At 38.4% G+C, this 23,405-nt stretch overlaps 1 protein-coding gene across 1 annotated transcript in view; it reads right to left on the bottom strand.

The window, feature by feature from the left end:
• The window catches only part of LAMA4 (laminin subunit alpha 4), a 148,555-nt gene that overhangs the window by 15,072 nt on the left and 110,078 nt on the right, over nt 1–23,405 (bottom strand). The window contains exons 22-28 of the mRNA XM_089530550.1: nt 17,137–17,264; nt 13,137–13,308; nt 11,230–11,361; nt 7,161–7,303; nt 6,223–6,361; nt 3,073–3,207; nt 420–553 (exon numbers count right to left, since the gene is read on the bottom strand). Coding sequence (XP_089386676.1) covers nt 420–553; nt 3,073–3,207; nt 6,223–6,361; nt 7,161–7,303; nt 11,230–11,361; nt 13,137–13,308; nt 17,137–17,264 — 983 coding nt within the window. The remainder of the gene's footprint in view (nt 1–419; nt 554–3,072; nt 3,208–6,222; nt 6,362–7,160; nt 7,304–11,229; nt 11,362–13,136; nt 13,309–17,136; nt 17,265–23,405) is intronic.

Below are 23,405 nucleotides of genomic sequence, written 5' to 3'. Positions count from 1 at the left end.
TTTTCCAAGCTGACTAGGAAAAGGGCATGAAGATACTGTGTGAAATCCTAGTCCTGCTCACTTGTCTTGTGTCCATGTTTTTACTTTTGTGTGTGGCTATCAATCTGCACTTGCTGGAAGGATTTACACCTAATGTGCCACTATGATCACACAGCATTTGCTAATTCAGATGTATTGATGGTATTTCTATCATTGTGCTTATTCTTTTACTGTGGGACTGTATTCATATGATTGGGCTGCTAATGTGCAAAATAAAATATCATAATTGTATGATAAGATCTGTATTTTCACTTATTTGGGGAAAGACGTGAAAAAGCCACATCCTTCTATGCTGACTTTGGAAATAGTATGGTGTTTGGTATCCCACATGAAATAATGAACTACAAGTACACTAAAATTCAAATATTGTAAAGGTTTACCTTTCTGGTGAGACATAGGTAATGACAAAGTGGGCTTTCCCATCATTATAGGATCTGTCTGCTGCTTGAAGTCTGACACCTTGTGCATTTAAAACAACAGCTCCCTTATCCATGGAAATGGAGAACACATCTGACTGAAATATAGAGAAGAACGTATTACAGCCAGCCCCTCCACATTTTCTGATTTTCCTTTTGGAAAGTTTGAAGATTAATGGATTCCTGGGAATCTCTGGGTCTTCCAGATCTATTCTGCTGTCAGCTTCCACTGGAAGTTGACTATAGAGTCACACGGGAATACCTAGAGATTCTTAAAGAGAACATTTCTCTAGAAATCTCTAGGTCCTCACCAAAAATTGACCACAGAGCTGCACTGGAGAACCTAGAGATTCCTAGAGAAGTATTCTCTTGGATAAAAAGCATTCACAATTTTTATTTATATTTATTTATATTTGTGGCCTTTTCACTTTCACGGAATGGTTTGCCCCTAACCCCTGCAAAAGTGAGGGTGCCAACTATATTTACAGGGCCTTGGAACAATCTCCACTGAAGATTCTTACAAAATTTTGATCTTTTTTCAATGAACTGAGTAAATGTATTAAGTAAGGAAGAAGCATTTGCCTTGTGACAAGTCTACATTTGTTTAACACTGATTTAAATATTAAATCAGGATGGGATTGATCTTGTGGGAAAAGGAGTTAGTCTGTCTCTTCTGTTGAAAATCTCCACACCCCAGATGCTTTTGGCTTTGGAAAGGAAGTTTTCTCCTTCTTTTATGGGTTGGAAATAGTGCTCACAAACCAGGTATTGAAAGCAGCTCGAGATGGATAGTAACGCAAAATTGCAAGACCACATATTGTTGGGGTGTATGTTGAGGTAAAAATAACAATAGCAGAGTCTTGGAAGTATGTTAACAAAAAGTAGCTTTACCCAGGAGAGTCATAAAATTGAAGCAAAAAACACAGTAAAAATGCTCAGTACAAAACAGCAAAATTAAAGCATTAGCATGGCTTCTAGTATAGCAGCATGTCAGTTTAGCATTACCAGCCCTGCAGCATGCAGTTTCACAGAGATCAAAGCCAGCCAGTATGGAGACCATACAATTCCCTGTATGCTCCACCAGCATGGACAACAAACATTACCAATATACTCTCAGAACCCAGCAGACTTGCAAAGCAGTTATATTCTGCAGATTGGCTATGATAGCCACCTGGCCTAATTGGCCAATTGCTCTCTCATTTAGTAGTTGCAGGCTTACCTTATTCTGATTGCACCTGCCATTTGCTACACCTTCATCCAGTCACAACTTACTGTGCTCACTTGCACATCCTGACACATATCTTATTCACATCCTCTTTAACCCCACACTGAAGCAAGCCCTCCACTCGGTGCCCACAAAATAGAAAAGGTCCAGTAAAATGATTAATTGTCCAGTCCTAACATTCTGTACCCATTCTATTGCCAACATAATAGCGTTCAATTTGGCCAACACAATAAAAGCCCCAATTTGATAACTGGATTATTTATGCATATTAAACTCTGAATTCAAAATGCAGGAGATGCTCCCCATTTCCATGCACATTTAGACCTCTCTGAAATTCCTAGTTATCTTATTTAGTTGCAACATATTCAAGAAAACTATTTTATGTCGCTACAGATTATTTTTTCCTGAGCAGATTCATACATAATGACACTTGCTATGTTTGGAGCAGATTCATACATAATGACACTTGCTATATACATTTGCTATCCACAACTAGATGTAACCACAACCTCAAAGAAAGGGCAGATAGGAGTTCTAACAGATAATTTATCTAGCAATAAACTTGGTATTCAAGCAAGTTGTAACTTCTATTACTAAGAGTACTACTACTGCTAAATTTTATTTCTTTCCCACCTTTCCTCAAGTTGGGATACATAATATTAAAATAAAAAAACACAATTAAAAAGAAAATACCTAAAACGAACAGTTAAAATGAAATACTATAAAACCATTAAAGTATACTCATTTGAGTATATTCTTTAAAATATACAAATTAAAAAGTCATGTTTTAAAATTGACTGGGTCAATTTGGTTTAAATGCCATCAGTGTTTTCAAATGCTATATCTCTTCCAGCAGGTCATTTCACAGTCTGGGGGCAGTAGACAAAAAAAGTCTTCTGGGAAACTTGTCTGCCTAGTCTGGCAAGCTGGAGCAAACATTTCCCAGAGGACCTGAGTGTACAGGGTGGATTACTTACTCTCATAGGTAACCTGGACCAAACTATGTAGGGCTTTAGAGACAATAACCAACTTTTTGTACTTTTCCTACAAACTAATTGGCGGAGAGTACAAACCTACAACAATCCAAATTCCCAATAAGCTTCATTACGCTATTTTACTTCAAAATTTTGCATATCTGTCAGCTTACTCAAGACCAAGGAATCAAGTAATAGCCAGCACAAACACGAAGCAATGCACTTTCCCATCCCTGGCTTTTGTGAAGAAAATAAAAACCAAAGCTTCTCATGCTTGCCTATAGGAACTATAGTAGCATGCTTCCAAGATATTGACAATTCACCTGACTGCCAAATGTAATTAAATAAATAATCATATATGTATTTATCCCATATTGTTTTAAAATAAATGACTTTTCTAAAATGAAGTCATACTTACTCCTTCAGCACAATAGAACAGCAATCCATTTGGCTGTAAAGTTCGGAAATTAAAGCCTCCTTCAAATGTGTGAAAGGAGATTTTCTGGCTTGATGCAATGTAGCTTTCTCCATTGAAATATGCTTTACGGGACATCTGTTCAACAAGTTTTAAAAAAAGATATCCAGGTATTAATAAAAAAACCCCAAAGCATATGCAAAAGAAAGAATGCACAGGGCTCAGAAAGTATAACAATTCCTGTTTAGTATTGTGATTGCCAAAAGGTACTGTGAGGTAATAATAATAAATAATAATTTGTTTTATTTATATACCGCTATTCCAAAGATCATAGCGGTGAACAGCAAGTAAGCTAATTAGCAAGTAAGCTAATTTGCCCCCAACAGTCTGGGTACTCATTTTAGCTCCCTCCTCGGAAGGATGCAAGCCTGAGTCGAGCTTGGGCCCTTTTGCTGGTCTTGAACTTGCAACCTTGTGGTTTTGAGTGAATGGCTGCAGTACAGGCATTTAACCACTGCGCCACCAGGGCTCCTTTGAGGCAAGTGCGTTATGTGATTTATTTAGCACCGGCTTAATCTCCATTACTCAATCAATATTTAGACTATCTCTGCTAGGTTCTGCAGCTTTGTGGTGACACAGTGAATATGGACAGAAGCTGAGAGTTGTGTTATGGGTGAAGTAATCATACAATCATGCTACCACAAGTAATGTTCAATCACTATTTTTGTATACAAATTGGATGAGATGTAAACTCTCTCAAAAGCTAGTGCTAGAAAATTTTATTGTGCTAAGGCTCACATACTACAAGAAAGCCTGTAAAAATGTTTCCCTCCATTTTATAAGGGTGTTCCTAACTGAAATGTCTTGATAGGCTGTATGATTCACTGAAACTTAGCTCTGTGCTATACAGTTATAATAAAGATGATACCTTTTTTGCCTTCTAGTTTAGTTTACTTGTAATTATAATTTTATTGCAGGTTTTTAGAAACATAATTTCACCATTGCGTTTTATAGGACTGAAATTATATTGAAGAATAAAAATGGCTTTCATACTTATGTTCAGTTTTGTATTTTGCTTTGTGGCTTTTCATCCTCTCCATTTGACAGATCTGAGGCCACACAGTGTTTTAGCACTGGGCAATGAGGAAATTGAAATAGTTAAAGAGGTCCAATACCTTGGGTAAAAATTTATCAGAATGTAGTCAAGAAATCAGAAGAGACTAGGAATGAGATGGGGAGCTATGAAAGAACTAGACAAGACCCTAAAGAGTAAAGATATGTGTGATGAACTGACTCACAAACCAGCCAATCAGAAGCCAGAGACCCTAAGCCAATCAGGTGCTGGCTGAGGAGTTTGAACATTCCGCTTGGCAGTTGGTTTCAGTCAGTTAGGGTTTGGAATCCTGAGGGAGGAAGCTGGTGTTCAGTTGGGGAACAGTAGAGTCCAAGAAGGACTGTGTTCCAGGAGTTCCTGAGGGAACAATAATTTGGCAGAGTGGGTTTTGATTACAGACCAAGAGAGAGTATAGTGGTCTCAAGACGGGACAGTAGTCCAATTGAGAGTCTTGTAGTGAAAGACTCAGGTTTAGCCAGACTCTGGAAGAGGAGTCTCGGTTGATCAATATCCTGAGGGATATTATAGCCTATGTGGCTGAGTTATTAATTGAGATTTAAGAACAAACCTATATATATGTAACCAAGAAAGACACAGTAACAACTTCATGTCCAAGTTACCTTTTTCCATTCTGTTTTAAAATAAACTTTTATTCTTGTTTGAATATCCACTTGGCCTGTGTTTTGAAATCAAACTACGCTACTGATCTTTAGAAACGGAGGGGTGTTGGGCCATCATAGGAAAATATGTTGGGGCCCTTCACATAAATTAGGTGGGATAACAAAATCCCAAATGCCTGCCACAATAGAAAGGTTGTTCTTCACAATATGCAACTGACCACTAAAGTTAGAATCCCCATCACCTTGAATGCATGTGAGAGCTGGATAGGGAAAAAGCAGATAAGATCAACTTATTTGACACTGGAGAAGTGTGCTGATGATACCACATACAGCTAAAAAGACTAACTAATGGATCCTAGAACAAATCAAGCCTGAAATCTCCCCGGAAGTCAGGATGGTGAAATTGAGGCTGTTGTGCTTTGGACACATCATGAGAAGGCAGAAAAGACAATAATGCATGGAAATGCAGAGGACAGCAGAAAGAGAGGAAAATGGCACACCAGATGGATAGACTCAATCAGAGAGTTCATGGGGCTGAATTTGCAGGACCTAAGCAAAGCAGTGGAGGACAAGGATGTCGTGGAGGTGCCTCATTCACAGAATCCCCATGAACTGGGGCTGAGTCGAGGGCAGTTAACAACAACAACATTCCTTTGGTTACTTTAAAACTTGGACGTTGAAATGCCTATTGTTTGACACCATATATTTTGCACTAAAGGGTTGGAATGTTAAATTCCAATTATACAAAGCTGAGCATTAAACAAGAAAATACTAAAATATGACCTACGAAAAGAGAGGAAGGGAGGAAGGGAAAGAGAAGGGGAATTGGAAAGATTTGCTAATCTGTCAGACCTCCTGCTAAAAGTACACTGTAGTAGGCCTACAACACTGCTTTTGGACTTACTTTTTATATTCAACAGTATATCAGATACTAGTTCCCATTTCTTTACTCTGTAGTTTACTTTATAGATGGAAGGAATCATTCTGAGAAAGTTTATCCTTTCATAAGCCCTGGTGGCGCAGTGGTTAAATGCCTGTACTGCAGCCACTCACTCAAAACCATAAGGCTCAATACCAGGGAAAGGGCTCATGCTTGACTCAGGCTTGCATCCTTCTGAGGTCGCTAAAATGAGTACCCAACTTGTTGAGGGCAATTAGCTTACAGTTGTAAACCGCTTAGACACTGTTAGTTCAGTATGAAGTGGTATATAAATGTAGTTGCTTTGTTTGTTTTATCCTAACTGACAGAAAAACAAAACAAAATTTTCAGACCTCCAGTTTTATTTTGTACTGAGATCCAGCACAAGTATGGAGAAATAACTTAGCTATATAGAGAGACTATCAGAAAATGAACTACTAGAAATTAAAAAGCAATAACCAGAAGATGCATTTGTAGTTTCAGAATAATACTGTACTTACAAGTGATTCCTCTGGACAGCCATAGCCAATTCCCAGAGTTCCTGGCTCTTCCAACAAGTTGAAGTCCTTCTTTTGGAACTGGAAACCTTTCATGCAGCCCCTAAAACCTGTACTTACTGCAAGGTGAGAACTGACACCGCTGTAAAGACATGACATTTCTTTAGGAGTAAAGGGGTAGGTGATGGCATGATATTAGATACATTTGTAAGTGTAACAATAAGCATAAACGTCTACACAGAACAGCAGCAAACATGGATATAGGCAGGAAAAACACACACCAGGGAATGTCCATCACTGGGTTTGGTGTGAGCTGCAGCAGTAGCAGGTGTGGACAAAACATGACTAGCAGCAGCTTCTAGTAGCCCTAACCAGTATAGCTTACTCTTGCTCTAATTAATGGCAGGGCCAGTTTTGTTTCCAATAGTAAAGTACATTTCTCTCCTCAGCCACTCTTTAATTCAAGTGTGTTTGCTCCCTAAGTAGCGCTAGAACCAAAATCACTCCAAGGCACAAATGTACAAACACACTGCATACAAGAATTGTGTCGACTCATATGTTGTCACACATTTGTCACAAAGATTGGTTGCTAACCCTATTTTGTGCAATCCAGTTTACTGAAAGCAAAGTTTCTCAACAAGGAATAGCCAGAGACCTAGGATTCTGTGAGAGCTTTGATAGGGATTTATCAAGAGATTGAAAAAAAATCACAACCTTCTTTTGGAGTTGTAGATACAATAATTTGTGTGCAAATGTTCCCTGAAACCTAAAAATTATTTCAAGGGTTCCTTTACGGTAAAAAGGTTGTGAAAGGCTGTTTTAAAGTAGAAATTTGACTGGTTTTAATTAGCCCTATAGAGCATGGGCAAAGTAAATTGATTTTATTGTACACACGAAGAAATTAACAATGAATAGTGATTACATTGTCATTATAAACCAACCTAGATTTTAAAATCTCAATAGGAGCTCCTCCTATATAGACATCAGTAAATGGCATGCTTTTCTTTTCATTTTCCATGCTTTTTATGTGTCTCCTATCCACTACCAAGATCATTTTCTTGGAATTATGGTATATAACAGATATCTGAAATGGAAAAAAAAAAGTCAAGTTAGAAGCCACAGTATACATACAACTTTATACAACACAAGAACATAATGGTATTTAAAGTCAGTAAATTGCTTCCCTCCCACAAAAGAAAGAAAGAAAGAAAGAAAGAAAGAGACAGACAGACAAAGATTGAAGACCTGGGCTGTTCCTCCTTTGAGCATCCATCTGAAGGAAGACACAATGATGCGGGGTTGAGAGAGGCTTATTATCAGGTAACAGAACATTACAATAGCAGATTACATAGAAGAGGCTTCTTTCTATACCTCAAAATAAAGATCTCCCTACCTAGGATACAATAAACAAACTAAGGCGTGATACAGACTGTCATAAAGGAGCGTACTTGTGCCGATACTAGGGTTAGGGAGTGCGCACCAACCGCACGTTACCTAATGCTAGTACATGTGGGGGCTGCCATGATTGTGCAGCTCTGCCCACACATTGCACGTGTCGGAGACATCATGCACGAACCGCGTTCAAACAGTGCTGTGCGCGTGTGACATTTCCGCACCACTGGAGGATGCTTATCACGCCTTTCCAGCAGTGCAGAAAGGAACTCCGAACAGCACATCATTCCCATGGCAACCACACGGCCATGGGAACGATCCTGAGGAGAAAGAAATCACCCCTTTTTCCTCACGACTCCTGGGCTGTCTGTGTTGTGTGTGTGTGTGTATGTGTGCTGTTGGGATATAAAGTTGGGATATAAAATGTACAATGTGGGATTTCATAGCAACAGGCCAGCCAATCTCCAGCCAGGGGTCATCAGCCAATCAAGCGCTGGCAAGGGGAAATTTGAACATTCCCTTGACAGTTAGCCTTGGCAGTTGGCTGTGGATTCCGTTAGAGTCAGTTGACTTTGTGGCTTTCTGTTTGATGGATGGTGGACTGTGTAGATGTTTGTAGATAACTCTGTAAATATTGGAAATTCCTCAAAGAATAAAAGCCTCAGCTGAGAAACCTTTGTCTACAGTGTTCTCTTCAGTTATTCAGGAAGGGGAGAGGTGTTTCTCTAGCTCACAAGCTGTTGCCTACAGATTCGCAGGATCCTGGCGCCAAACATAGCTGTGGTACCTCATAATAATAATAATAATAATAATAATAATAATAATAATAATTTATATCCCGCCTCTCCCTGTATTGGATCGAGGCGGGTAACAAGATATCAAAAACAATAAAATCAAGTAAACAAACAAAAAACCCAAAAACAAAACACGGAAACAATAGTTAAAAGACATATTACATTTCAGGTTCCCAAACTCCCTCCCACCCTATAAAACAATAAAACAATTCCCAACCAATGGCCAATAAAATGAATCAAGATCATTCAATCCAATGGGAACAATTAGGTAAATGGAAAAATTGGAAGTCAGTTCCGGAAGGCTCGCCAGAAAAGATCAATTTTTATTGCCTTCTTGAAGGCACCTAAAGATGTTATTTGGCGGATCTCGTCCGGTAAATCGTTCCAGAGTTTTGGAGCAGCAACGGAAAATGTCCTCTGGGAAGTGGTTAATATTTTAGTTCTCTCTGACTGCAATAGATTCATCCCAGAGGACCTGAGAGTGCGGGAAGGATTATATGGGAGGAGGCGTTCCCACAGGTATGTTGGACCCAAGCCATTTAGGGCTTTATAGGTAATGACTAACACCTTATACTGTGCCCGGAAGCAAATGGGGAGCCAGTGTAGGGATTTTAAAAAAGGTGTAATGGATTCAAATTTTCAACTCCCTGTTACCAATCTGGCTGCCATATTTTGTACCAACTGCAGCTTCCGAGCATGGCATGAGGGTTGCCCCAAGTAAAGCGCATTGCAGAAATCGAGACGAGAGGTTACCAGTGAGTTTCTAGGTTTTCCCATTCCAAGAAGGGTCGCAGCTGGCGAATCAGCCAAAGCTGATAACAGGCACTCCTGGCCACCTGAGATGACAACTGAAGCCATGAATCCAGGAGTACCCCCAAGCTACGAATACAGTCCTTTAGAGGAAGTGTGACCCCATCCAGAACTGGAGAACAGATCACCATACCCAGATTGGGATTGCCTATAGCGAGTACCTCTGTTTTATTTGGATTCAATTTAAGTCTATTTTCCCTCATCCAATCCATTACCGACCTCAGACATTCATTCAGAGGGGAGATGCCATCCTTGGTCACTGAAGCAGTCCGAGACATGGAGAAACAAATTTTGGTGTCATCAGCGTACTGCTAACACCCCGCTCCATGTCCCTGGATGATCTCACCCAACAGCTTCATGTAAATGTTGAAAAGCATTGGTGATAGTATCGCGCCCTGAGGGATCATCACGGACTGCGCTACAATACGATAACGTATGTGTGTGTTTTATTACATCTAATTCAAATGTTACCATACAATTATCACAGTTTCTACATTTCACATGATATATTCCATAATGTAATATTTTATTAACTAAATTGGAACTAAATTCCAAAATTCCCGTGTGTGTGTATGTGTGTGTGTGTGTATAATGCTATGCCCCTCCACCCTTCTCCCAGGGAACGATCTATTTATTATAAATTTCCTTTAACTTTCATGTGAAGTATTGCTTTAATAGTCCTATTCACATCCTCATACCCCTTCCTTTGTTCTCAATCAATATTCTTCAATTTCTGAACAAAAATCGTTCCTTCAGTCTTTTTTCTACTAAATAGTCAGACATTATATATTTTGATATATAATATTTCCATTTACTAAGGTCCCATGTGTTATCACTGCTTGTGCCACTTTAAATAATCGTTTTATTAAAAATTTATTGTACTTATTTAATCCTATATGTTTTAGGTTTAGAATTAAACATCTTTCTTTATTCAGTTCCAATCCCCTCTATTCCCACCACATATCTATATATGTTTATAGCCATGCCAACATTCTGGAGATAAACTTGTTTAGATATGACAATTGAAGTAGTGTTCTATACTACTTTCCTACAGGTCTTAATTGCTATTCTCTTATATTAATATTTTATTTTTGTATCTCTTGTATCCAGTGCTGAATATCTATTTTATTTCTCTTTATATCCTTTTCCCATAGCCCCAATAAGCCTTCTAGGAGACTGAACTGATTGGCCAATAACATTCTATAAATTTAACAGTTATCTTTTTACTGCCTTGTTGCTTTATCCTAAGTAATTCCTCTAGTGGATATTGATTTCCTCTTTTAACTGTGATTGCCTGTAGACTTTTATTTATTCCATATAATTGGAGCCAATATTTTCCTATCAGCTCCATTAGTTGATATATTTCTACCTGATTTCCTGAATTATCTAAAAAATAATCTATTATCCTATACCCTCTTTCTTTTCTTTCATTTTGTATCATCTCCTTCTTTATTTAAGTATTCTATTGGGTGACACTTGTAGTTCCCTACCTTTAACCCCCCCCCCCATTTTTTCCCACGCAATAGTTCCCACAGGGGACTATTAATTGTTTTAAATTTCCTCCCTTTTACCTTTTTTCCTAACAATGATTTATATTTCATATTATTTAAATGTTTTTCTACTGTGAACCACATTTTTTGTTCCTCATATTCAAGACTGAATAGTCTAGCTAGATTCTGTGTAGTACTGGAAACTACTACTACTAGTATTAATACTATTACTGACAACTGCAGTTATACATTTTTTCTTCAGTATATAGTTCCAAAGTGATTATTCCTGTTTGTTTCCACTTGTCACCACAATAAGGAGATAATACAAGATTGGATAAGAGGTGTATTTTGGTTTAATTAATATAACATGTCATTTTAATTTGCTAAATTCTTTTAATCTGCTGAATCATTTGTCATTTCAATTTATATCCTGCCTTTCCCCATAGAGGCAGCTATTAGCCGTGGTTAAAAAAAAAGAAAGAATATAACTTTTTAAAAGTCAGTAACAATGTATCATTGTATACCTCATGGAATTTTGCATCATTAATCAGAGCCTTCTTCATAGAATCTTCAAGAATTACAGGGCCATTGCTGAAGCCAAAATCATACTGTAGATACAGGTATCCATTCTGCATTTCTAGGCTGAAGAACATACTCTGAAAAACATTTAAAAAAATAAAATGTTAACGGAATGATTTGTGTTGGGTTTAAAACACAAACTGGTGCGTATCAGAACTTGTAATTAGGTGTTTACAAGATCTCTTAAGACACAGTTGTTGTCTCCATACTTTTAAAAAGATAGGTCTAATAGACTGTTGAACTGAGGAGCTCGACAGACAGGCAGCTCCATGCTGTCCCTTTTAGCCCCTCATCATTACTGCAGCCACCAAATGGTGCAGCAATGATGTGCTCCCTCCAGGGAGTGAAAAGAAGCTGCCTAAAGCAGCTTCCTGGAAGGGGCACAATTAGCGTGCATGCACCCCCCAATTGTGTCACTTTCTGCCAGAGCCTTTTGGGTGCTATGCGATGCTTGCACCATCATGGCGCTGTCCATATAGAGGACGGCAAGCCATGATGGCAGCGTCCTCACAAACTAGGGCTGCTAGGCACCTAAATGCCCAACCTCCATCTAGCCCTAGTTCGAGGTGAGGATGCCACAAACTGTCCATCTGTACCGGGTCTGAGATGGCATTAACTGCCTTTGTTAACATATTTGTTAGATTTCTGCTTTTTAGATTTCTTTACATTATCATCTGCCCCCCCCCCCCCCATGTATTTGTTTTTTCTGATTCAGCCAGTGAGACCTGTCACAGTGAGATCTGGGGCAAGATCTTGGGGCAAGACAGGTTCATGCAGAGCCTGTCAAAAGCAGGAGAGTCAGGTTTCTCAGAGAGGCAGAAACAGGAGTAAAACAATACCATGGAGTGTTCCAGTCAATGCTAACTTCTATGTCACTTCAATAAGTAACATACTGAGGTCATGCAGAGCAGCAGCTTGGAGCAGACTCTGCCTGCTCCAGCTCCAGTCGGCCCCTAATTGGTGCAAGACCATGGTGACTGCATGGGCCCAGTCCTGACACACCCACCTTTGGTCATCAATTTGGCAAGCAGGAGTGGCTTTTTGCCACTTCTTTTTGTGCTGGCTCTTCCGGGACCAGGAAGCTGTGGTGGTTGTGGTGACACCATTTAGTGTGGATTTTAAAAATAATTTGCAAGGTCTGGTAAGACTGGGAATGTTATCTCTTTCTTTCATATGTGGGAGATGAAGCCAGAATATCTGGGTCATTGAGAGAGAACCTGCAGCTGGAACAAACTAGTAATAAGAACCTTCTAGTGGTAGCAGTGGTGATTGCAAGCTGCAGAGTTCAATTTTTGTTTCACAGAGTAGATCAGAGAATAAGCAAAATTCTCTTCTTCAAAATCTAATAGTTTGAACTTCTTTTTGACCCAACATTTTATTCTGGTAAAATGTAACAACAACAACAGGGATGATAGCTTCCTGGCTCACTACACACATTTCAGTACTGTCTGACCCCATCCTCGGGGTGTCCTGCACTCATCTCTTCTCCCAGTCTACATGCTAGTTTCCAAGGCCAAACCGGTCTTGCCACCTCATTTTCTTACCCAATGGCTTTATCTTTGTTGACAAACAATCATCATTGAAGCTGACTTAATACTTTGTTTCCATACTCATTCAAATTGAATTTGAATGACACTCTCACATACCTATGGCATGTGTATGTCTGTCCCTGGCTTCGACGCCACCAAAAAACGTCTGAGGAAGTAGACAGAAGTCTACAAAAGCTCATGCTACCAACTTCTTTCTTTCGGTTAGTCTCAAAGGTGCTACAAGATCTCTCTACATACTTATTTTACTTTGGTAGATGAAATAGAAGATTAAGGATTTCCTTTTTTATATTTTTTTAACTTACTCCATTAACCATCAGGAGGAGAAGTCCACTGTCAGTTGGTGTTCGAACTTCTATATCAAAACGTGTCACTAGGCCAAACTTGCCTCTTCGCTCAATGTTCCTCACCAAAGCATAACCAGAGCCATCAAAGAAATAGTTTACAGCTCGGCTCTGTGTAAAGGCCAGCTTATCCCTAGCAGGAAGAAAAGAGACAAAGAAAAATGAGAACACTAAACTCAGAAAGACTACATGCTCTATGCTGGAGAGATAATTATACAAACTCTGCAAGGGGAATCAGGAAGTGAGGTAGTTGGCTTGAACAACATGCAGTAATTTATTATCTTGTCTGTCACTGAATCAGTTGATGAATAGTAAATTCCATTGATTCAGTGGCTTTACTCTAATCAGGACTAATAGTAGAATCTAGGCCACTGGTCTATAGTTAAGATTCCAATGTGTAATATTTACTGCAAGGTTTTTTTTATATAATATTACTTTCGTAGACAGGAAGCTTAGACATGCCAGGCAGGAAAGAATTCCTTTATCTACCAATACTGGAGAATCCATTGTGAGCCAGCCAAAGGATCAGGAAGGATCCCCCAGTCAGTGGGCATTTGAGAAAGTATATAGATTTAAGCAGCTTTCTATATGTCACTGTAGCATTCAGTCAATCATAGAAAATGAAGAATTGTTTACTTACTGTGAAAATTTCATTCTTGAACGGCTTGGAGGAGCAATCCACTTCACAGTTCAGTTTAACCCACCTACACCAGCTGACATGCAGGAATCCTTAAGACTCAATATTCTTTTTCCGTTAATCATTGTTTCCCTGGTTTCACCTTCAGTTTCAGCCTAAAACCTGACTTACCCTTCATAATAAATTTCATGTCTATGTAGTCTACCTAAAATCTATATATAAATGTATTGATGTTGCTTATAAATTACTGTTGTTCAGTACTTTATTTTACTAATATCTAAGCAATAATCACAAAAACCTATGAGTAGCTACATACTTATGCTAATTAATTTGTCCCTTAACCACTTTCTAACCTAAATGCAGCCACTGTAGGGATGGATGTGGATCTTCTCCAAGCCATTCAAGAATCAGATCTTCACTGTAAGTAACCAATTCCTCATTCTCTGAATGGCTCATAGAAACAATCCACTTTACAGCTGAGATGTACCCAAGCTCCTCCCACAATAGGTGGGTGTGGCTACCACAGTCAGCATCTGTAACACTGGTGTTTATCACACTATGCTCTTAAAGAGGTACTATTCCAGTGTGACTCCTCTAGCTGCCTCCTGTTGCATGCTGGGATTGGCAGTTTTAAGGAGGGGTATTTAGAATTCTCAGGCAGAAAAGTTCAGCTCCTTAAAACTGCCAGTCCCAGCATGCAACAGGAGGCTGCTAGAGGAGTCACACTGGAATAGTAGCTCTTTAAGAGCATAGTGTGATAAACATCACTGACTGCAACATAATCTTCCTGAAAGCAGCCTGTGCTAATTTATATTGATGTACTTTGTAGTGTTTTACAAAAGTAGAAGGCTCTTTCCAGCCTGCTGCATTCCCGACATCTTCTAAAGATGCTGAAACCCCATTTACCTTACTTAATAATAATAATAAAATTTTATTTGTGTTTCCCCGCCTCTCCTGATGGATCGAAGTGGGGTTACAGGCTTACTAATATCAGCATACATACAACAATCTTATAAAATACAAAGAATAAATATAACATCAATAGCTTATCAAACCATCAGACATTCAGGGGCAAGGGCAGAATATCATTGTCAGACAGGCAGATTGGTTATCACTCCCTGGAGGGGAAAGCTTGGTGAAAGAGCATGGTTTTAAGTCTCTTTTTAAATGTTTCCAAGGGGGTCGTGAGTCGGAGCTCGTCAGGAAGACTATTCTACAACCTCGGGGCCATTATTGTAAAGGCCTTTTGAGATGAGGAAACATATTTGGAAGATGGTGTTTCCAATAAATTCTTACCAGCTGTTCTAAGTGTGCGGGGCAGATCATATGGGGAGATGCGGTCCCTCAAGTAACTCAGGCCCAAGCCATGTAGGGCTTTATAGGTGATAACCAACACCTTGTATTGTGACCACATCAAGTGCTGCCAAACAATTTGTGGCATAGAAGTTCTAGCTAAATCATAGCACAAGGAAATGCACGCTTTTAACCATGGTGCAATGCACACCCTTGATGCTCTATTTTCCAGTGTTTTAGGACTGAATGAAACAAACAGACCTATCCAGATAAGGTTACAGCCATGAACTGCAGGGGAAGGCAGTCAGCATTATTGGGTCTTTTGCCATGATCTTTGGAGTACTTGCTCCTTTTTCACTTCACTGGAGCTAATTTAAACTCTTTGCCCCTTTGTAGTAGCCAAATCTATTTATCTGTTCTGTTGTTCTGTTGGCTTTCTTCTCTTCTGACCATTTTCCATTTTAAATTGTTAACTCTGCTCCCCAATTAAGGTGAGGACAGGTTAAAAACCAAGGCAGATTTTTTTAAAAGTGAAGGTGAAGGTAGGGGAGCAAACAGTCATTAACAGAAAAAGAATATTGAGCCTTGAGGATTCCTGCATGTGAGCAAGTGCACAAGGGTTAAACCCAACTGTGAAGTAGATTGCTCCTATGAGACATTCAGAGAATGCAGTTTTCTCAAAGTCCGCAGCTGTTACTACTTCCTTTTGGGAAATTGCATCATCCACAAGGTAGTGCTCTGCCTCCATTCCATTGCTTAAACTAGCACATGGTGAGAAGATGAGGAACATTTTACACAAATGATTAAGAACCAGCTTGCTTCTTTTACAATAGACAGCGGGGCATGGTTCCCACTACATTTGCCCTGATCACATTTTTCCCTCCAAAATAATCCATTTGTGGTTCACATTCAGGCATGAATCGATTCAAAATGGACCCGCTCCAGCTGGACAAAGGGCAAATTTAAATCGATTCTGATCCGCATGTGGTTCACACTTGCGCAGATTCAATTTATCGAAAAGGAAGCAGAAAAAATCATTGTCAAAAAGATGCGGGTTAAATGGGTCTAGTGCATGTTCCCCCTCTTGGAATCGCTTCAGTGATTCGGATTAAGTGGGAACCAGGGTGGTTTGAACCGGTTCAAACCAATTCATGATCTGATTTAAAAGGTAGTGGGAATGAGGCCACTGATTGCCTATGAATGCTGTTGAATGACTCATATATCCTTTTCATTACTGTGTTTTCTCCTGTTTGGTTTGAAGAGATGGAAACAGGCAGAGTGGTTCTCTTGAACTTGGTGCCTGCGGAAGAAGCCTTGAAGCATCCACACAAAGGGAACATTTGCAAAGGTACTGGTTGCATCTCAGTAGTAGAATGCCAGCTTTTCCTTTCAGAAAGTCTTTTGTTTGATCCCTTGCATCTCCAGACAAGGATGGGCTAGATCTCTGTCTTAAGGGCTAGGGAGCTATAGCTGGTCAGTGTGGAGACAGTATTACATTAAATGGACCAATTTGTCTGCATAGTAAACAAACAAACAAACCCACACTATTTTTATTATCTGATATTAGACAGCTTTTGAATAGAGTGCATACCAGCTCTTTGTAAGGCTATGCTGCGGTATGTTGTTCTTTTGTGGATTTATTAGTTAAACTTACTTTTTTGCATATATTTTTGGAGGATAATTATTGCTAGCAGCCTTGGATGGTCTCTATAATAGAACAGTTGTATATTTTAATAATAAATAAATGCATACATGCATACACTTCTCATGCTATCTGATCATGCTATCCATGTGCAAAAAACAAAACAAAACCCAAAACAAAAACTCATAGATACACTCTTATTAAGAAGATAATAAGTTTGGGGAAGTGAAATAAAATCATCTGCCCTTTCCCAACCACCTTTCCCCATATGTGTATCAAATGCACCTTGACCACCAAAGTCACTCTGCACCTGTTCGTGAGACTGATTATAGGGCAAAGAATTTTTAACCATATATCACTAAGACTATAATATATGCAATTCACTCTACCTGGCACAAGGTACAGATTTGGTGATGTTGTAGATATTTTTGAAATTGTATAAACTGAGAACATCATCATTTAATGTAGCAAGCTCCAAGCAGCCAGCAAAGCCAGGCAAGTCCAAACTTGGAGGGAGCTGCAGACAAAAGGAACCAAAACAAACATGATTAACATCAATGTCATAATAGTCAGAGTCAAATTCTGAATGTTAGTGACCTGAGTTGCATCTGCAGTGGAATGCTGTGCCAACTACCCTTAATACTGCAACAATTGCAGTCATGCTCCTATGCCCCTGTTTGTGATTTTCCTCTCAGTTTCTGATAATTTTTTTTATCACTTGCAAACTGCCTTGAGGCCCCCTCACTGTTCTCCCAACATATGTATTTCCCTTGATTTCTTTTTATTATTCTTACTTTCTTTGTCACATGCTTGCTGTAAGTCTGGCTTTGTTCCTCTTCTTTTACTTTGCCTTTCTAACTTCTCCAAGCTACCTATCACTGGAAACTTTTTAAATTTATCATGCAGTTTTCAGTTTCTTTAACTCCCTGTGCAAAATGTCGGTCTTCCACAGAGCTTTTTGCTCCAGTATGCTTCCAATATGATTATCTTTTTATCAACCATTATGATTCTTTCTGTACCATAACCTATCTTGTTATGATACTTTGGTCTGTTTCAAGTTAGGGATTGAGAGATTGAAGGTTCATTCACTGATGGCATAAAGGATCAATCCACAAGTGATGGGTTCTTCCCATGGGCCAACAGGTCTGCAGGAGTCAGTGTTCTATTTTTTTTTTTTTTTTGGGCAGTTATGTCTGTTGAACTCCTGTCCTTCCCAACCAGTGTTATTATCAAGCTACATCTCCTTATTTCTACATATTATTGCCATTCACCTATTTCTATGTTCTATGTTGTTTTCCCACTTGGATGGGTGTGGATTGATCCTTCATGCCATCCTTGAATGAACATTCATGGGAAGTTCAATCTCTCATTCACAGGATGGCATGTGGGTATGGTGAAAAGACCAGCAAACCAGCCAATCACTAGCCAGAGCCCATAAGCCATTCAGATGCTGGCTGGGGAAATTTAAAGATTCCATGTGGCAGTTGGTCTATTCAGTTGGGTTTTGAATCTTGAGAGGGAGGTTCTGGGGAGTCTAGAGGAAAGACTGTTGATAGAAAGGGGCCAGTGCTAGTCAGTGACGGTTAGGGGTAGAGTTGTAGGAAAAGGCTCCCTTTTGTTAATTATATAGCCAGGATTCTGGAGAAAGGAGTGGCTGGAATAGACTATCCTGAGGGATATCGTTGGCCTGTGTGGCTGTCAGATCTAAATTTAAGGGAGTGAGTCTTAGCTATAAGGAAGTAGTGATTTACAGAGAGAGAGAGAGAGAGAGAGAGTCATAAAACCAATGGTAACTGTAACAAAGCAGAAAGCAACACATATATGAAACATCTTATCAAAAACAACATTGTTAACCTTCTTGTAAATAAAGTTTTATTTGTGTTTTTTTTAAGGAAGTACACACCTGGACTTGAGTTAATACCATGCTACTCATATTACAAAACACTGGCGGCAGAGGTGGGATAAGAAAAATCCCAGGAATGCCATCTTAAAGAAGAGTACTAAGGTGAAGGTTTGGCAGGCGCCCTTCACATATTTGGTAGCAGCACCAGGATGTTGTTTTTGATAAGATGTTTCGTGTATTTGTTGCTCCTTTGGGTTGCCACAGTAAGAGTGTAGTTGGGTGAGAGCAGAGTCTCGCCATCATAAATTGGTGGCAGCAATGGGATGAAAATTCCCAGGGTGCTGTTGTCAAAGAAACTTAGTGTCGGTAATTAAAGTGGTCATCACAGTCCACTCAATAAGTGACTCAGAGATGGGCTCCCAGTATCATTTTCTATTGTGTTTTAGTATTTTTGGTAGTGTGCTTTTGATGTTATTTATAAATTACTTCAAGCTGCTCCTTTGTAAACAAAAAGAGATATACTCTTTATTTACAGTCAGAATTTAAGTCCAGTCTGCCCTCCCCTTTTACAGAGGATCCATTCCGGAACCCCTCGCATGAGGGAAAAAAATGAGCACGCTCGTGCCTGTGGTGGCATGTGCGCCATGGGCACATGCACCATTGATTCTTCCGGCACGCGGTGCTGCTTCTTCTGGCGTAGCTTCCAGCATATGCTGGAAGCTGCGCAAGAGCCACCCACATATGATGCGGGTGCACTGTAGTACCTTTTCACAGTTGGTTCTCAAATCTTATTGTTACAATGTGTACAGAGCTTCACTTGATGCAAACTATTCCTTAGTCAGTTCCCTCACTGATTGTGTTCCCAATTCAAACAGTGTTTCATCTCTCTAAACACAAGTCCTAATAACACTCCTTCATCAAGACTATGAATCCTGTGAAAGACGGTCTCATTTCCCAAGTAACATTCTCTCAGAACAAGGCGGATATGAGCCACCCTGATCTGACTCTTCACTTCAGACAGAACATGACACACTCCTCTATGTTATTAAATGTCTTTCATTTTAACTCTTTAAAGCTCTACATGGCTTGGACCCGAGTTACTTACGGGACTGCATCTCCCTGTACAATCTGTCTCACACTCTTAGAACAATGGGGAAAAATCTGTTGGATGTAACAACAACTAAATATGCTTCAACTTCCCAAAGAAGCTGCTCCAAGATTGTGGAACAATCTCCCAGAAGAGATCCGTCTTACTACCTCCCTGGAAACTTTCGGGAGGGCAGTTAAGACGGAGCTCTTCCGGCGAACATACCCACCTGATTTTATGTAAGACACGGATCCACCTCCTGAATAGGATGAGTACATCCTTACTTTTTATCCCAACATTGCCTTATGATATTCAATTTGTATTGTTAATTGTTATGTAATCTGCTGTTTTTAGTGAATTGTTGTGTTTTATTCTGGATTGTATTTTAAACTAGGTTGTGATGCCGGCTCGATCCAACTGGGAGAGGCAGGAAAATGTAAATAAATATTATTATTATTATTTATTCCACAGATGTCTTAATTCTGTTAAGGCTAACCTCTTCACTTCTAACTCCATTTCTAGCAGTCCATGTGTGATGATCCCCCTGTGGTCCAAGCATTCAAACAGCAGGCCTGCCTTGGCTCTTAGTCCCAGCAGATCCTTAGCTTCTCCTTGAGTCTCCTGGTCTATGTTCATACTCCTTTCTAGAAGTTGAAGATGGCCCCTGGAGATCCTCGAATCACGCTGTCACCACCCTGTGAATTTGTATTGGAATTCCCTTAACATACACTGGGACTTGTTAAGGACTTCTAGTTCTACTTCTTGCTAATCTTCTCTAGCATCAACCGAGGTAGGACACGTGTAAAGGAGTGTTGAAGTAGCAGATACTTTTAAGGAAGTATTTATTATAATTAAACAAAACAGAACAAAAAGATATGAATTATGCAAGATCCTATGAGCCTTGCAGGTACAATATGTGTAATTCTAAAAGTATTCATTTCATGCAAACAACCAGAAAAATAATAAATAAGGCCTAAATGTTCTAATCTGACACATTCTCACCTAACACTTTTGGAGTTCAATAGATCCCTGGAGATGCAAAAAAAAGGGTAATCGAGGAGAAATACACAAAGATAAGCAAGATCTACAGTTACTATTAAAAATGGAATCAGAAGAGCAAAAATGCTTTCAACAGCAAGTGGAAAAATTGGATGATACATTTTTGAAAATACTAGAATGTATAAAAAATATTAAACAGGATGTCCAAACACTACAACTGGATAGTAAAGCATCAAGAAGTACATCAGAGGGAAATTCAAATAAACAAAAACAAGCTTTCTGAAATAGATAAAAGGATTATATATTTACAAGACTACCAAAGAAGGTCAAATTTTGTTATTAAGAATATACCAGAAACTGGAAAAGGAGACAGGAAAGCTGATTTAAAAACAGAAGTTTTAAAATGGTTGCAAAAAGTCTCCCCATCACTTAATTGGAATGTTTTAGATTTGGAAAGAGTTCACCACATAGCATCAGGAAGAAACAGAATTATGCCACGTGACATAATTGTGAGGATAATTAATTTTAATAAAAAAGAATTGTTGAATATTGTTGAATATTATGAGAAAAAAACCAGAGAAACTCAGATTTGGGGATGTAAAAGTGGAAATATATAACGATTATTGTCCTCAGGCAAAAATGTGGAGAACATCAATGAAGCCATGTACAGTATTGCTGATGAAAGCTGGGATTAATTATACATGGGGATATTGGGTATTTTTAAGATTCCAGACGGCAGGAAGAAGATACAGGATAGAATCTGTGGCACAAGGACTGCAATTGTTAAAGGATTCAGGAATACATAAAGGGAAAGGAAAACCAGCTGGAGAATGTAAAAGACTTGGAGGAGAAGACTCAACTGGAGAGTTTGGAAGATCTGGAGAAGTAGCTTTGATAGAAACATCTGGAGGAGGAGAGTTGCTGGGAGCATTTGGATTTTCTTAGACGGAAAAAAGATGAGATACTACAAATAAATGAAAAAGTTGAATTTCTCAAACCAATGAGCACTTGGGGGGCCGGCAGTGTCTTTTCTGGGCCTTGGAATGTTTTCGCCACTCCTCCCCCCAGGGATAGCTTCGGCAACTGTGGCTAGAGCAAATTGTTCTAATAAGAAGAAATGGGGAGGTAAATGGGACATGGGGGGAGGGTCAGATAAACTAAAAATTTCAACTTTAAACACCAAAGGTTTTGGTTCTGTGATAAAAAAAAGAAGAATTGAAACACTATTGAAGTTGATTCAGCAGATACCATCTTTCTTCAAGAGACGAATCAACAGAAAGAAGGCTAGAATGAATTGAAATTGAATTGGGTAAAAAGTTATGAAAAAGCATTTGGGAAATCTAAATCAAAGGGAGTAGCAATAATAATTGCAAAAATGTGATTTTGTAATAAATAATGTATTAAGGGATGATGAAGAAAGATATATATAATACAGGGGAAATTAGGTGAGGATAAATACGTACTAGCTAATATATATGCCCCAAATGAAAAACAAGAAGTTTCATGAGAAAGTATTAAAAAAGTGGATGATGTGCAAGAAGAATATGTGATTTTGGCAGGATACTTTAATATGCAAATGGATAAGATTAAAGATAAATCTAACACCTTCAGTAAAAGATAAATATAGAAATATAACAAGCTTAAATAAAATAATGAAGAAAAGAGAATTTAAAGATGTGTGGAGACTTACAAAAGGGGATGAAAAGAAATATACATTTTATTCTGCTGTACATAAAACCTATACTAGAATAGACTATATTTTTGTTTCAAAAATATGATAAATAAAGTTTTGAATATAAAGGTAACGGACCATGCTTTGGTGAATGTTGAAATTTTTATTAAGAAAGATTATGAACAAATAAAGAGGTGGAGTCTAAATACCAAGATATTGAATTAAAAGGATATAGTAGATAAAATTGGAAAGGAATGGCAAGAAACGTGGGATATAAATGATAAAGATGTGACAAAAGGTTTGTTATGGGATACTATGAAGGCAGTAACAATCTTAAGAAAAAACAAGAAGAAAGAAAAAAGAAATTAGAAATAGATGTAGAACAATTAGAGAATAAATATATAGTTAATAGAGATAAGCAGATTTATGTGGAATTAAGGGAAAAAAGGGAGGAATTGCAAAAGATGAAAATAGATGAAGTATATGAAAATTTGATTTATTTAAGAAGGGAATATTTTGAATATAGTAATAAAAACTAAAAAATGCTGGCTAAGTCCACACAGAAAAAGAAAATGGAAAATATGATAAATATAGTGAAAGATAAATCTGGGACGACGTATAGATTGATGAAAGAAAAAAATAAAGATTTTTGAAAAAAATTATAAAGATCTATAGCAAGCAGGAAAAAACCCATTAGATAGAATAAACAATTATGTAGAAGAAAATTGGGGACAGATAATAAAGGAGGAAGATAAAGAACTACTGACTGGAACAACCCATTGAAAAGGCAGAGATAATAGAGGTAATTAGAAAATTAAAAAATGGAAAAACTCCAGGAATGGACAGTTTGGGACCTGAATATTATAAAGTGTTTGAAAAGATATTAATTCCAAAGTTGTTAGAATTATATAATGGAATAATAAATGGAGAGAAAATTCCAGCAACATGGTATCAATAATTAGTAATATTAATACCCAAAACAGATAAAGATTTAACTGATCCAGGGTCATATAGACCTATATCATTAATAAATCATGATGCAAAGATATTAACGGCA

Source organism: Sceloporus occidentalis, unplaced genomic scaffold, assembly GCF_023333645.1.
Source record: "Sceloporus occidentalis isolate IW3139 unplaced genomic scaffold, rSceOcc1.0.p SCAF_6, whole genome shotgun sequence".
In the NCBI taxonomy this organism is placed as follows: Eukaryota; Metazoa; Chordata; class Lepidosauria; order Squamata; family Phrynosomatidae; genus Sceloporus; species Sceloporus occidentalis.
This window is presented reverse-complemented; position numbering and strand designations above follow the sequence as displayed.